Below are 16,915 nucleotides of genomic sequence, written 5' to 3' on the forward strand. Positions count from 1 at the left end.
TGGGTGTAAGTCAAGGAAGTGAGAACCTTCAGTGGAAGAGGGAGGAAAGGATCAATCAATTTGCAAGATCAGCTGTCAGTAGAACTCAAAGGATTTCAGTGTGGAAACTGCTGTAGATGACTCCTGTCCTTCCTTCTGCACTGCAGCCATCTGCCCTCAAACTTCATCCTGCCAAAGGTTTCTGGCATCTCCATTGTTCCAGACACAAGACTAACTGTTTGATCACATTCTAGTTGAGGGGAAAAAGAAATTCCTCTGGTGAGGGAGTTGGAACAGAGTTATTATCTGGTGCTCGTCTCTTATCTTTGTTACAGAGCTTGCTTACATGGCAAAATTAAAAATCTCTATAAAAATTCATGGCTTTCTTCCTTTTGTTTTCTCTCCAACTCATCTGGAATCAACACTATTTAGAGAGAGCATCCCCATCCTGGGGGGAAAAGAAAAAAACCACTGAAAACGAACTTATACGCAACTTATTCTGTTGAGCATTTATATGAAAAATAGATGAGAGAATTAAAAAAATAAAAAAAATTGTTTCTTATCTAGGAGTTTAAGACAGCCCAATACAGAACTGAGTTACAGAATGCACTGCCTACGAAGACTTTTCCAAGGTGGGGATGATTGGCATAAAAGATTTAGAAAGGAAAAATTGGTGCAAAGGCTCTTCCCCATTCCAATTGTTTCTTCCATTAGGTGAAGGTAGCAATACAGAGAAAAATCAAATTAAAGACAGTACGACTGACAGGGTCAAAAGTGAACAGGGTCAAGAGTTACTCAGAGATGCAAAGCTTTCCATATTCAAAGCCACAAGAAGCAAACCTAATACCTAAGAGCAAAAGTGTAATAGTTAAACTTATGATATCATCTAGAAATAGACATAAGTTATTGCATTTGGTGACATAATTAAGACTTAAAGCTTCAGGCAGTGTACTTAAGTCTTTCAAAAAGTTCATTCATTCAGTCACTGACCAGATGTCTCATGCCACCATAACTTTAATGGCTCAAAGGGGTCCTCCGCAAACTTATAAAAATCAATTAAGGCAGAAGAGTTCGCGCCCAAACTAACCTTAACTATGGCACAAGGGTTTACTCAGCGTGTGACAAAAGGCGTTGATGAGAATGGGAAGGAATACCGCAGGCAGAGAAACACGGCCTCCTGAGAGCAACGCGAACCTCGAGCAGAAACAAACCCGAAAACCCCCGGAGCCCCCCACGCCCCCCCCCGGGCGCCCCGCACCGCTCTCGGACACCACGGGGGCTCACACAGAGCCAAACCTGCCATACGCGACACCCTATTAGTGCGACCCCGTATGTCATCTACAGGCACGATAAAATGCCCCAACACGCATAAGCCCCGCGCAAACAGCGCCTTAATGACCACTAATCCCCCCTATCTCCTCGGCCATCTCCCCTGCGCCCACTGGCGCTTCGCTTCACACACGTGGGTAAACTTTAACCGCCAAGGTGAAGCAAATCCCATCCCAGAGCACCCCCCACCCCTCCCCGGCCGCCGTGCCCCCCGCCCGCGGGATTAACCGGGGGCCGGGAGAGGGGATGCGCTCAGGGACCGCCCGGCGGAGGGAGCGCGGTACCCGGGGGGAGTCCCAGCCCACCGCCGCGGGAGGACCACGGGGCCGCTTCCCGCCGCCCCCTCACGGCCGGGGCTCAGCATCAGCCGCGGTTACATCCAGCGACCCCCGGGAGCCGCCGGCGGTGGGAGGAGACGGCTCCAGCGCCGCGCATCCCCGCACACCCGGTCCCCGGGCAGCCCCCGCGGCCGGCGGCAGCTCCCGGGGCAAAGGCGGTCCGGACACCCGCCGGGTTGGAAACAGAGCTTCGTTCCCGAGGAAAGGAGGGGGCCGGGAGACGCGAAGGGGCCAAACCGTGGAGGTTGGGTGGGATGGGGGGGGGGGGGGGGGGGGGGGGAGCGCGGCCACCGCCGCGCATCTGACCCGCCTGAGCGAGGTGGTTACCTGAGGTGAGACAGATGAATCCGAAGAGATAAAAGTGAGCAAACTCCGCGATCATTGTCCTCGGGTGGCGCCTGCAAGCAGTCTCATGCCAGAAGAGCGGGGGGAGAAACGAAGAGCCCCCAGTTGTAATTCCACAGAAGCTTAACGCAAAGCGAGGTTCCCTAATCCCGGCGGGCTCCCGGGGCGAGCCCCCTCCGGGCACGGCGCTGTCAGCTCCGCCGGGCTCCAGCCGCACGCCAACTCCGGCCGGCCTCCCCTCGTCTGGCCCGGGCTTTCCTCGGCGGCGCCTTGACACTTCCCAGGACTATCCAAAGCGACAGGAGAAAACAAAAGATCCTCGAGTTCCCGCAGCCGAGGTCCGCTGCCGCCTCCCGCCGCACAAGTTGCTGCTCCGGCCGCGGACTCCGCTCCGGGTCGCCGGGGACGAGGCGGTAGCGGAGCGAGCGCAGGCGGGACGGGCACGGAGCGGCCACGGCCGCGCTCGGCGGGGGGGAGAGGGGCGGGCAGGGCAGGGGAGCGCCCTCCGAGAGGTGCCCCCGCCGAGTCACTGCTTGCCCGGCGAGCGGCGGGCACGGCGCGGCGGCGGAGCGGCGGCAGCGCCCGCTCCCATGGCGGGGGAAGGAGGCGGGCGCGTCGGGGGCCGCGGCGGAGCCCGGCCGCGGTCAGGCGGGGCGGCGGGCAGGGGAGCCCCGGCGGCAGCCCCGAGCCCTGCCTAGCATCGCCGCCGCCCCCCTCCTCCTCCACGCGGGAATCCCACGCTCGCCCCCCTCCGCAGCGCCGGAGGAGGGCACAAGAGGGGCGATGGAAGGGAGGAAGAAAGAAAGGGGAGAGAAAGACAGAAAGAGGGCGAGCAAAACTTCCCCGGGCCAACGCCCCCAAAGCCACCCACCCCACCCGCCCGCCCTCGCTGCGGAGGCTGCGGGAGGAGGAGGAAGAGGAGGAGGAGCGGCTCCTCGCCTTGCCCCGCCGCCGGGGCAGGGGTGCACTAGTCAGGCGGGGCCGAGCCCGCTGCGCCTGAACTTTCTGGTGTCACGTCGAGCCGCTCGCCGCCTCCGCCGCGGGTTTCCCCTTCCCCCTCTCCCGGCCGCCTCCGCCTCCTCCCCGCGCTGCCGCCGCAGCAGGTCTGCTGCCGCCTCGGGACACCTTAAAGGAGCCGCACCTACACGGCCCCCGCACGCCCGGGGCGGCGCTGCCCGGCCCGGCACCGCGCCCCGCCCCGCCCCGCATCGCCCCGGCGCCGCCTCCCGCCCCTGCCCCCGCCGGAGGTACCGCGCGGGGCGGCTCCCGGTCCCCACCGTGCCCCGGGCACAGCACAGCCCCCGAGGGACGGGAGCGAGCGGGGGCAGCACCGGGCGCAGACAAAAGTTCAGGTTCCCCCACCCACCGCCGCCGAAAAGAAGCTAACACACAAAAAACCCCGCGCGGATCTCCGCCGGCATTCCCGGCGGAGCGAGGAGGCAGCGCTTCGCCGGATGATTCCTGCGGCCTGGCTATGCTCCAGGCGTGGACCAAATCTTTAGGAGAAGCATCCTCAAATCCCTGCTGCCGCGCCTGGGTGCACAGACAAATGGTACGAGAGCAGCTCTAACAGTCAACTCCACATGGTCGTGACAGCTTTATCCCGTGCCACAAAAGGTGGTGTTTGGGCAAGAAGATTTAACACTGTAAGGGAAAAGGGAAGGTGGGCTTGGAAGAAGCAGCACTACCTCCTCACAGCAAAGCTCCAGCTATTCCTAGGTTTGATTCATTAAGTTAGGAGGATTGAACGAGATGTAAGAAGAAATTTCATTTCCCAGCAGCGTGTTGAATATATTAACCCCATTGCAAGAGAGCCTTTTCTTGCAGTGGGATAATAAAACACCAGGGAAGGAACCTTCCTGTACTTTCTGTCACAGGATTTATATGCACCCCACACTGTTAGCAGCCAAACAGGTTTGGGTGCTCTCAGCTACCCCACTCACACTGGTGTTTGCCCCATTTTTGCTCCCTCAGGGTGGTGTAGGGCAAACTGTCCAAAAGTCCAGCAACAGAAACCTATGGATTGCACCAAATCTGTTTTAGTCCACTTTTATGTGAGGCCTGTAAAGTCAAATTTTCAATACTGTAAAGCAAAACTGGTTTACATTGGGAAAGGAAGCTCCTGTTGAGATAGATATATATATACAGATAGATAAATATATATATATATACAGTGTATCTATATCAGCAGCAGCCAATCTGGCAAGATTTTCCTCTAAAAGTGATGACAATACACCAAACATTAGAACACTCAAAAGTTAGATATCAATTTACACAGAGAAAAAGAAATAAGTGTCCTACTTCAAACACATTTAGAAGCAATCCTAACTGTGTAATCAATGGAATTGAATACTTTTGGACACAACCAGGTTTCTTCAAGTTGTACTTGGCCAAAAATTTATCTTCCTGTTCAGGGACCTCATGCATCGTTCTGTACTTCATGAAAGAAAAATGTACTAGCACCTCCAGAGTTAAAACAGTGAAGAGATCTGAGATAATCCTTGACTCCTAGTGAGAAGTTGGAGATTTCAATAAATTAGATTTGGAGTTGTTCTCTTTTAATTAATTAAATAAACAAGAGTCACGTGCAGGGCTGAAAATGAGCGTCGATAATTCATTTATTTCACCTCCCTGTTCTGAGATACGGTCAAATATAAGTAGACTCCCACTAGCAAGTATTTCGTAATCCCATTACTATCCATTTCTAATGACTGGGATTTCATACTCTCTTTAGGTAACCTGTTCCAGTTAGTATACAGCCAGATTACTTTTCTTTTAAGCCTAGACTGAATAGCCATCAGGAAGAGAACACACCACCACCACCGATAATACTTTGAAGGCTGTTTTTTTAATTCCTTCTGTAGTATCAATACTTTGACAGACTCACATTGTACCAAACTACATATTTTAAATGATTGCTTCTTTGCTTGTTAAAAAAGCAAACCCACAAAAGGGAATAAATAGGTTTACATATTCTCTGAATGTACATATTCTCTGAATGTACCTAAACACATATATTTTATATATATATGTATTTATTTACTCGTAAGGTGTCATTTTTATGTAGCCTTTTTTTATATGAAACTGTCAATATCCTCTGCAGTCTTTAATTATAAACCCATAATTTTTAATGCATTTCTATGACATATGTATTATCTAGCAACATGAATTAATCCATTTACTTTGTAACTGACAAGTATAAATGATGTGTACAGAAGGTAAATAAAGCATTTTCCTAATTCCCAGGGTGTTTCCTCTATTCAAGATAAATCTGTTTCCTGTTCATTAGTGCAACTGTAGGTTTCTAGATTCACACACTCCTTTGCTTAAGTAATTCAGAAGAAGGGGCCAGTAAAATTTTATGCTGTGTTGAAGTGTTGTGTATGTGAGATGCTAATTTCAAATTCAGGTGCAGAGAAATTCTAAATACAGCAGTGCATTAAAGACCTGAAGTTTGAGTGACCTTACCATATCATCATGAGATGAGCCTAAGTGAAACATTTAAAGCTTTTGTGCCACATTATCCCATCTTTAAGGAGCATCTACGACTGTTATAATCACTATAAGGAAATTTTTAACCTTTGAGAAGTACAGTCATCCTACTTTAGGTACCTATAGTGAACATACAGTAGAGCTTCAAAGACTTGTTCAATTTGTACTGTCTCAGATACTTCAGAACATAATGTTTTGCTGTCAGTGCTTTCTTACTTCAGAAAAATTGCTAGGAGTGAGTATATACTGCTCTAATTATCTTCCTTAAAATTCATTTAGATTGTAATAATATATAACAGCTGCACGGCTGAATGAATCTCTTCAAATTGTAAGCCTACAGAATTTCATCAGAATGTCTTGTAAGTAATTGACATCATCTTTAATTCTGCAGATGTTCTTACAAAATGTGTGCTATTCAAGCATCCTTATTGTCCTTGATACAGAGACATACATACATATATGTGAGACACACTCATATATGTATATCTGTCAAAAAAAGTTTCTAGGAAAAGAAATATTGCTTTAACCTCTTCAGATCTGGGGAACACTTCTTATATGAGTATTAAAAAGCAGAGGTACTTGCTGTGTTAATTCTGTAATAGGTAACACCATTTATAAGACTTACACAAACATGTAATTTCTGAGAGAACAGAACCAGTCCCATGCAGGAAATTACACACGCTGCCTGCGTTTGAGGCACAGGACTTGGTCATGAAACCAAGAAAAGAGCAAAGGTTCTACAGAAGTGATAGTTGTGATTCAGCAGATGGCACTCTTCCCTCGAACTGGCTGAAATCAGTGCTGTCTCTGACTCGAGGGACAATGAGCTTTGAGAGATTGTTCACTTTATGTTATCCAGAAGAACCTGAATTTCTGTAAGTACTAAAGATCCCCGGGTGCTTCTCTGTAAGGGCAGAGATACGCACACAGCGCCTTGGATGTGTTATGGAGGCAAATGCCCTCTCTCTCCACAAACCTTTTTGAACTTCAAATGACTCTTACTTTCCTGATCTTAAAACTGCTGTGTAGCCTTCTGGTGATCTCCGGGACTGGCTGCCAGGAATACCTGGGTGTGTGCGTGTACATTGTGTGATCCCACACGCTCCTGGCTGCATAAGCTCCCGCATTTTATCCTTCTGAGACTGGCAGAGAGGATGAGCAAATCACTAATGTTATTCTACATGTCACAATTAAGCTTCCATCGACATCACAGAGAATATATAGATATAACTAAGTTTCAAAAACTGTTTCTTTCGGATTGTTTAGGACACCAGGAAGCTGATCTGTTGGATTATTTAGTAAACTGTCTTAAAAAACTCTTAGAAGTATTTTTTCTAAGCATAAGCACTAATAAGCTAAAATTAAATGGAACAATACAAGGAATTATACATCTCTGTGTGTTTGTCTCTAAGCATGTTATGGGCCTAACCCATGGTAGGAATCCTAACTGAAGTCAATAAAAATACCTGACACCAGAACAGTGTATCATTTCAGTGGTATTTTCCAAGTTTCATTAGTTAAAAAATGGATTTTTCTATATTAGAGCTAAACAGGCAGTGAAGTTGTTAAAAGAAGGAGCACTGTAAAGTGTAGCTGAATATAAAAAAGTGCATGAATAGCAAAAGCTTGAAAACCTACAGTTGCCATATAATTAATTGGGATAATTATCATGAGCAAAAAAGAAATGTTATGATTTCCATGCCCATATAAGTCAACTTCTCTCTTTCTTGACCTGTCTGGTTACTGTTTAAATGTGCTATTCAAAGAAATTACTTTCCTGTGCTTGATTGCTAGGGCCTTACCATGATTTTGCTTTCATGTACATTAATTTTGGGATGTAACTCTTATGAGTTTGATGTTGCTCCTAATTACACCACTAGTGAGTTCAGAATTCCAGTGTCTTTCACTACATACGTAGAATAGTACCAGAGTCATCGTCAAGCAAGGAATACTAGCAATAAAATATAATAATTTATTTGCTATGATGAATTCATAGGTAGAGATCCTTACCAAGCTCAAGCCTCGTTATATTAGGTGTATAAAAAGAGCATGATAAGAGATGCTTTCTTCAAAGGATTTATAAAGCATCATTATCAACATAAAGAACTACGAGAAAAAATCACCACTGGCATAAACATGCAAAATTCCACTGAAGTTTACCCTTTAATGCTCCTTTTTATTGGGGGCATTATTAGGTGACTCTTTCTGTTCAAAGATGCCATAGCACATCTGCACTGGGGGGAAAAAAAAAATCACTGAAGCTATATTCCTTCTGTTCCCCCTGTAAAAAATGCTAAAGGCGGATTTTCTATTCAGTCTACTCAGCAGACGCTCAAATGCTTTTAAAAAATTATTCTAATTATAGGAAATATTGCGTACAACTTCTGCCTTGTGGTTTTGTTCCTGTTAATGACAAAAATGCTAATCTGCTTAATATGTAATTTATATACAAACAACACAGTATTTATTACAAAGCCAGTGTTATCTCTGATATTACTAAACAAAGAGAGACCTGTCCCTGAAATCTCAGTATTTGCTTTAAATGTTTAACAAATGAGCCATTCAGTACTCACTATCTCCTTGCCTCTACACAGAGCATAGGAAGAGTATGAGGGTGTCACCTAGTGGATTGTTCAGACTGCCTGGAAGAGAGCTAACAACACAAATCATCCAAATGGCATTGAATGAACTAACCGAATGAAAGAGAAAGGATTCCTTTTTCTTTATTTAATTACTCCAGGAATTGTGAAGGCTTCAACAGAGCGTTATTGTTCTGTAATATCTGCCTTTGGGTTCCCATTCATGTCACAGAATCTGTTGGCACTGAAAAGGGCTATAAGAATGATGCATCCAAAATTTTGAAGAGAAAATTACCTCTGTTCCTGGATCAGAGGAAAGGTTTAATATTACCACAGACAACCATTTTAAATGAGTTGCACAAAACTTTTGTTTAAGATTACAAATAATAAGTGGAAGAAATGATATACTGTGGCTGTAGGTTTCATCAATTATATTTTAAAAGAAGGAACTATTCCATGGTTTTCAACAGGCCATCAAAAATGAAGGGTTTTTTACATGTATTAATTTGAGATTGCTGTATGCATTTATAATTCTTGAATAGTTAAGGTTAACCTTAGCAATCTAGAGATGAAAAGGATTACATAAACTATCCATCTTATTTCTTTGATTGAATTACTGCACATATTTAAAGCAGACGCCACTTAAGAACCGAATACCTGCAGTGAATTAACTCAGTCAAATGCAAAGCAGATACCCAAGCCAGCTCACCCAGTACCATTTCAATTGCATGTTGAAATTTAAAATAACCAGCATACAATTTATAATTGCATGATGAAAGCCTATCAGATCCCATATATTTAACCTCTTTTAATTAAAAAAATGCTTACTAGAATTTTAATATTGCATTCTGCCCTTGAGTGGAGGAAGGGAAGAAAGTAAGGATGGAACTACAAATGATAAAGACATCCTGTTTTCATGCCTAGAGCATGCATTTTATTACACCCCCTGAAATTTCTGTGTGTGTGCTGTGTGACCAGCATGTGAAGAGGAGCAAGTCTTTGCCCTATGATGGTATGCTTATTTTTTGGTGTCAGAAGTACACTCTACCTGTCAGCAGACACAGTATGCTACTGGAAGCAGCAGCAAAAATCTTACATTAGCAATATGGTTTGCTGGCCCTGCTGTTGGTACCCTGCCATAATACGTCTGTTTTAATGAACAAGTGGATCTGCCTTCCTCTGTGTATAATGGCTGGCACATCCTTAGCCTTTTCTGCATATACAGAACACACACAGTGAATCTAAAATTCCCTGCAAAATACCCTCAGTGGAAAAGTATAAAGACCCCCACAATCCTTACCCATATTAAAAGCTCTCAAAACCACTCTTCAAGAGAACTGTGAAAATATGTATTACTTAGTTTAATTACAAAAAAAAAAGGAGAAAAGGAAAAGAGTATAAATGTATTTCAAGTGTTTGAGTAAAACCAAACTACCTCTACTTTTTGAGGCAGGAAGTGAAGGAAAAAAGATTAGTTAAATCCCTCAACCTCAACACAGAGAACAGAGCTCTGTTCATCAGAAGCATCTTATTCTGCTAGATATTAAATGCTTTCAGGCCCTCAGAAAAATTCCTTCCCTCTTTTGGAAATAGAGTTATTTGGGGATTTTCTTTTTAATTTATTTTGTTTTCTCGAAACAGTTGGTCTAGGTCCTAATAGATTCTGATAAGTGCCCAGGTGATGTATACAGTGAAGTTTGATAGCAGACACTGATAAAGAAGTACAAAACCTGCAGGGCAAGTAAGGATTGCTGCTGAGGGAGAGGATGCTGTCAATGAGTCTTGTATACCCAGGCTATTTTATTTTAAGGCAGTTCCTTCCAGCAGCAGTACCAGGCTGGTACTATATGTGGTACATACCACAAAAAGCTCCTTTTGCACAGAAGGTCAGGGTGCCTTCAGAATGGGGGTGGGAGGGAAAAAGGGAAAACAAACCAGAGGGAAAGCCTTGGGCCCCTGCTAAATATTTCATTAAAAAGAAAACTGGTCTTGCATGTGTTCTCCTTAAAACCTCCCAAAGGACAGATCTGTCAGGGTATGTCTACATAGTTAGGAGCATCCAGTAACACAACTATTCCTCCCACTCTCCGAGACGGCCTGACACGAGCCAGCTCCAATCCAGAAGCTGAGTAAATATTCCACCATGGTGCCAAGCCTGAGCTAACACGGGTTGTGTCTCAACAGGCCTTATTAGCTCAGGCTCATTACTGTAATAACACGGCTCTGTGGCTGCTCTGCCCTGTACAGGGAGCAGGCACTTCAGGATCTGCTCCTGGCTGTGTAGACATGCCGTCAGCGCCTTCCTCCTCTTCTTCCCGGAGATTCTGTCGTTTCATTTGAAGCCAGCTCCTCTCCAAAAACTGTCCTGGCATAAAAGACTATTTAAAAAACCAGTGGATTCGTGGAAGGTTGTGTGAAGTGCTGACTGCCTCTGGCAGGTCTGAGGAGCACCCCTGTTACGCTGTAATGGCATTTTCCCAAGTACAAAGCACAACCCTAAGCAAGCATCAAATAGGTGTACAACTTTCAATTTCCTCTTCTGTCACCTCTTAACACAGAAAATGCAAGAGTAAATTACACGCTGAGCACTGGAGGAGGCCTAAAAAAATGCAGCAATCTGCTCCAAATAAAAAGTTGAAAACTCACCCTTCTCTTTTATATAAATGGACAAGTTTTTGTATCTACTGAGTAAATACAATTTATCTGCTTTTCAACTGTACTGCTGGACAAACAACATACTTTTTAGCTGGACTGCACAGTCAGAGCTGCATGGGCTCATAGCCAGCCTCGAAGAATGCAATAAGAACAGAAAAGCTGGGTTTTAAATTTTAGTGCTGTAAGGGCACAGGACCAGCATGGTAGTTCAGACAGGAAGATGAGACTAAATAAATACTGAGACTGAAGAAAATCTCAGGCAAAGTTCTTACAGAGCACAATAGGAGAGGATCTACCCCCTGTGTATGATCCCTGTAGCTGTAATTCTTAGGTAGGTAAGTAAAATAAGAGCAATGAGACACAAACATTATGTGTCAAAAAAATAACTCGAAACCTACACCTAAACACAAATATGAAGAAGATTATTCCAAATAATTGTGCATTACCTATTAAATGACTTATTTTTGGTTTTAGCTTCAACTGACATTTTAAAATGTTGCTTCATAATGATGGAGCTGAGAAACTGTCACTTTTCTGTATTCAAGATTGATAGTCTCACTCAGAGGTAACCTTCAGCCAGGGAAGATTTCCTTGGCATTGAGAGAGTTTGCACTATTAAATTTTGCATATTGCCATGAAAATGTGGTACTAGACAAGGGAACTCTTTTTAACTGGTAGAGAAAACCTGAGTAGAAGTTGGAGAGATTTCATCCAAGCATATTCAGTTGGTTCTTGTTATGAACAACTTTATACTTAATTGTAAAATTTTAAAATTGTTTCATTACTTTTAAGAAAATATACACACTTACTTTTTGGGACCATTTTGGTATGCAATACTACTTGTGTTGCAAGATTTGTGTTTGGATTTAATGAAGCAAATGAGGTTTTAAAAACGTGATTTTTATCATTATAATGGGGAAATCCTCTCAATCAGTTCAATGTGATGAATAAAGAGTCTACATGTCTTTCAGTAAAGTACTTATCACACCTCCAATGTACTTTGTTCTTATTTGGATTGATTCCAAAATAGAACAGGTTTTAGTGAACTATGCTGTAATGCCCTCTGCTGGTATTGAGCTGGTAAAAGCACTTTAGATTTCCATTGCAGTTAATTTGAGGAGGTATAAAAATGGTGTAAAGACCGAGGGCTCAAATACCATAAACTTCTACCAGTGCCCTAGGCTGGTGATACTCTATCAGACACTTCTAAGTAAAAACAGCCAAGTTGATCTTAAGCAGTACCAAATTTGACATAAACTTTTTACAAAGTTGCCAAGACCTCTCAAGTCTTCTCAAGAAAAAAATACTTGTTAAATTCTCAAAATTCTGTGAAAAATTCCAGAGCTAAAGAAAGAAACTGTTAAGGGCATCAGCTGACATTCATTTAACCTCAAGAAGTTGATGCTGCATTAGCAAATCAAGACTGTGACAATCTTATCAGAATGCTCATGTTAGATTTCAGAGTTTCAAATCTAATTTCAAAGCTCTTGTCTTACAATTTCCCCCTCCAACACATGGCAATAACCACAGACTGAAGACACTGTTCAAGCAAGGAACTGAATACGTGCACTAGGACTTACACTGTACCTTTGGTTATTATTTTGAATAGCTTTTAAGAAAATGGGAATGACAATTTAGACAGTTAAGTACACATATACTGGAGGATCCTGCTTCAGTACATTTATGGCATAAATACATGAAAAGAAGGAAATACTGAAAAACGACTTTTTTCCTGCCCAACTTGCTACTGCCTTACAGAAATCTTAGTGAGATGCTACCCATTCCCAAGGAATTAATTAGTACCTTCTGTGAATAAGTATCAAACACACAAACATCTTCTATGCAGCAAGATTAAACAAGTAATGGCTTTTAAAGTGCCATTTCTCTTGAGGCATGCTTGGTTAAAATTGCCTTAATTAGATAGGATACAGATAAAAATAAGGTCTAGGATGTTCTTATCTTTATCTTTCTGTTCTCTCTGAGCAAAGAGTAAAAATTACAAACCTGGCCTAAATTTGGCATCTTGGAAACATGAGTGAGATTTTCAAAAGTGCTTTGCAGAGGGGGATGTTCAACTGCCACTGAAAGAATTCCCCTCGGTATTCTTGAAACTCCCACCCTTAACCCTTTATTAAGAATCCCTTGAAAGAGCTTTTTGCTTCAAGCCATAAATCTTCCCATCAGATATGCAGGGCGAATCACCAATTAACAGGGGACATGAAGGATTTTCTTGATTACAATTTGGACAAGCTTTTCTCTGGAGAGCTGGAGCTTTTGTTCAAAATCAGTCTGTCTCCTCCATGTTTGAGCACACAGTATGTTTCATAGTCAGAGCCCTGAGAATTTTAGTGCAACACAAACATGGGTTTGAATGGTCAAAAATGGTGTGGTCCTGTTTTTCACAGGACAAATTGTTATACAATAGGTGGCATCTTACTGTTGTGTCACAGCATCACTTCAGAGGGCAAAAAGCTGCCATCTGAAACGATGCTCTGCTGCTGTGGGACACAATGGCATTGGATCCAAATGATGAATACATGCAATGTGGTAATAAACATGTTAAAGGCAAACATTAGTACTCAGGACTATCGTGTAGATTTAGTTTAATCCTTTGAGGATTTTAGGTTCTTGGATCTGCCGGGCCCTGAGCTGGCAGTAGCTTGAAGTGACAACCCACTGCCTGAGAGCAAGTATGCCTGCCACTTTCCAGATATGTATGAAAAGCTGGACTCCATCTGTTTTCTTCCCCATCATTTTAATGATTTTCCATATCTCTGATTGTCCATTGCATTTAAACCACAGTGAAGACAAGAGCGAAGACTCATTTAAATGGCATAATGTAGTTATCTTTGAAATCTGCTTTATTCTGATGGGGACTGTAGTCATTTTTATTTTCATTTGTTTGTGTTTATGTTTGAAACTTAACATATTGACTACAGGACACGAATCAGTGATCAGAGTTCCCGTTACTGAAATAATGTGATGCCTAGCTAGCCTGTGTGAAATTTGTTTTATTACTTTTCTGGCAGACATTGCCCAACGTAGTCTAGCAAAGTAACATTCATGAGTCATTTCTTATCTCTACTCTTCTCTATTAAATACTGAATTAGTGTAATGTTAGTCCCAATTATGTGTAACCACTTCTGAAGAGGTTAGCATTCTGTCCAGTGGCTAAAACAAGACACGTTGAAGAAAGAGCCTATTCTTTTATTACCCACTGGATTCAGGATAACCTATTTATTTGACACTGATTTCTCACTTCAATAGCAGAGAAACTGAGATCCACAGTGAAGAACCCATCTTACAGAGAGGAGACAACTTATTTCTAGAATCTTGGTACCCAAACACAGGTTGTTGCAGAATTAAACAATGTAATTAAAGTATAGCAGTCATGTACCATCCTCCTCAAACCCTCCCGGGCTTGCCACGATGCTACATAGGACACAGGTCTCAGTTTTGAATAGCAATAAAAAAACCTGCCTTGGTAAAGAGCAAATTTCAGCTTTTCCAGGGATAGCACACCAGCCTTCCCTGCATCTCACAAACAAGCACATGACAAGAGCAACAGGCAGAAAGGAAAACAGAAAGACCTTTCAGTGCTCTATTGCTAAGCAGGTGAGAATCCCATGATTCTGACTTGGATTCCCTAGCCAAAAATTGGATCCAGAAAATCCAGAAGGTCCGAAATGCTTACGTTCTGTCCACTCATCCTTCAGACCTTTGCTGTTTGAAACACTGCCCTGTCCAAATAGGAACACAACAATTCTGTGAGGTCATGAATTCTGGAGTAATGTCAAAGTCTTATTTCTGTCATATCCTGGAAAACAATGCATTTGTACCCTCAGGGAAAAAAAATAACAACAGATAAATGGGAGGAATTTATGCCAAATAGTTGACATGTTTAGTAAGACATAGGAAATAGATTTCTACTTTTGAAATCAGCTTCTGGAACTGATTTTTACAAACAAATTATTATTATGAACAACCTCTTATAGTACTGAAGAGTCAAGGGAAGAAGGGAAATCTTCATTTTTTGGTCCCTGCAAATTATAATAAGGTGCTTTTCTGGAAGCCTTAAGCAAATGCAAGCGTGTCTTATCGAGCTCAGTACAGGGGTCAAATGGGTGAAATTTAAATGCCTTTTATAAGATTACACTCGTTATTTAAGTGGTCTCATTTTATTATAAATGTTACAAATCATGCAACTCATACTAGACAATAGATTATCTAGGAGATGAACATCAGTATTTTAAGATTTTATATACTACAGTGAATTTTAAAGGTTTTTTTGTCTCTGCAACTATAATCACACCACAGCTTGCAAAAATTCTTTTCTCTTCTATTGACAAGAATGAACATAGATCCAAAACATGATAGCCCATATACAAAAAATGGGAATGAATTAGTCCTTTGTCACCCCTTTAGTTTGTGGTTTACAGGCTACAACACAAGCTGATTATATTGATGTTCCTAATTATAAAAGTCAAGGGAATTTTCATCTTTCAGTGAAGTAATGTCTTCAGCTGATTACAAGTAAGATTAGAAAACAAATCCTTTAATGAAGTATGTAACACAGAGTTATACTAAATAGAATCACACATTACTCAGCAAAGCTGACAGCAGAGTGAAACAAATACAGCTCCTCAAATATTTCAATGAAATAAGTAATTAACAGTTTTCTAGTACGTACTCCCTATATTCATGGAGTACAAAGAATAAATCACATAAAATAAAGCAAGACACTAACTACCCAATTTCATGCACAATTCCAACTCCTGAAAAGGTCTGAAGCCTCAGGCACTTAGAATTTACTGTTCTCCTTCAGAGAAATGATTTGCAGACCTAAACGAATATTTCAGGGTTTTTTTATCTTTGAGTCAAATGATCCATCTGTTTACTAAAACAATTCACTGCAAAGCCAAAGAGGTCATTTCAGGGTAAAACCTCCATCTTAGCAAAGGGTAAACCAAACAGGGTGTCAAGTTGAACTATTTGAAGTATAAAGTAACATGAGATAACGTTTGATAATGGTCAGATTGTATGATCTTTCTGCTCCAGAATTTTTAAGACTGAGATACAAAGAATCGCTTTCTCGGAAGGTGTTAAATCAGCAGAGATTTATATTTCTATGTCATTGTCCCCGTTTTACACTGTTGAGTAGTATTGATAATGAATATTTTATATAAAAATGCATAGACTCTCCAACTTACTAAATAACTTAGAGTCACACCATCAGACAAGGAAGTCTTTGTCAGTAGCCTATGAATTTTCATGTTAAATCAAGGGAATAGGCATAAGATGGACGATATTTTTCATCTTCTCCCATGTGAAGGTGAATAAGAGAATGACATCAAGAGACACTACTTATTTCAAATTGTTATTTTGCAGTAAAATTGGAATGGGTTGCTGTGGGACTTAGTGGCAGGGGGAAAAGAATAAAACACGTTGAATAGGAAAATGTTTGTATGAAATGAAACTATACCATATCCCTAAATTTAGCATTACCAAAAATTTCAGTGGTATTAGATTTACCATACAGCTTCTACTGTAAAAGGGAGAACTCTCTTTAAATGGATATATTCTCAAAATTGGAATCTATTTTTGGTTTCTAAAAAAAAAAAATACACAGAAGTTGCCATGATTCTTCAAATACAATCACTATTCCCAAAAATTACCAGAATATATAGAGAATAAAAGTTGTTCTCAGTGAGGTGATTCCTCCCACTTTTGGTGTTTCTTTTTCCTATTCTGTGGCTTGGAAACAGGCAGGTGTAAATGGTGTATTAATGAAGTCTGCAGATAGTAGAGAGTCTAGTGAAGGAAACTGAATTAAGGAAAGAACCTGCATTTTGTACAGTATTGTCTATAATCTTCCAACTTACAACCTTATCTGATGGGTAAAAGTAAATCACTGGCTCCCAGTGAGAGTTTATTGGTGAGTTTGCAACATCTCACAGTGTACAGCCCGTTCTGGTGAACCCAGATTTCCTTTCCATGGACATAAATATCAGTGATTACCTCCATTAGTAAATTCCAATATATATTTTTTTTTACTCAATATGTTTTTCGAAAGTTTTTCTTAAAACCAAACTGGAAATTCATAGAGCATTCTTTTCTGCATCATAGAATTCCATGTACCTGATTTGGAATAGGCTTTCAGAGGTCAAATGTCTGAAAACGAGTCCTGATTCCATCTAC

At 42.1% G+C, this 16,915-nt stretch overlaps 1 protein-coding gene across 5 annotated transcripts in view; it reads right to left on the reverse strand.

Moving 5' to 3' along the window:
• Positions 1–16,915, reverse strand: part of ROBO1 (roundabout guidance receptor 1) — a 706,479-nt gene that overhangs the window by 300,027 nt on the left and 389,537 nt on the right. Inside the window, exon 1 of one of the 5 annotated variants that reach the window (XM_051781123.1) lies at positions 1,974–3,106. The exons of the other annotated variants lie outside the window; for them this stretch is intronic. Within the exon in view, the coding sequence (XP_051637083.1) occupies positions 1,974–2,028 (55 nt within the window). The 5' untranslated portion in view covers positions 2,029–3,106. Of the gene's footprint in view, positions 1–1,973; positions 3,107–16,915 lie in introns of those variants that run through there. 5 annotated transcript variants of the gene reach the window in all.

This window comes from Manacus candei, unplaced genomic scaffold (genome assembly GCF_025592945.1).
Source record: "Manacus candei isolate 608988 ecotype Guabito, Panama unplaced genomic scaffold, ASM2559294v1 h1tg000014l, whole genome shotgun sequence".
Taxonomy (NCBI): domain Eukaryota; kingdom Metazoa; phylum Chordata; class Aves; order Passeriformes; family Pipridae; genus Manacus; species Manacus candei.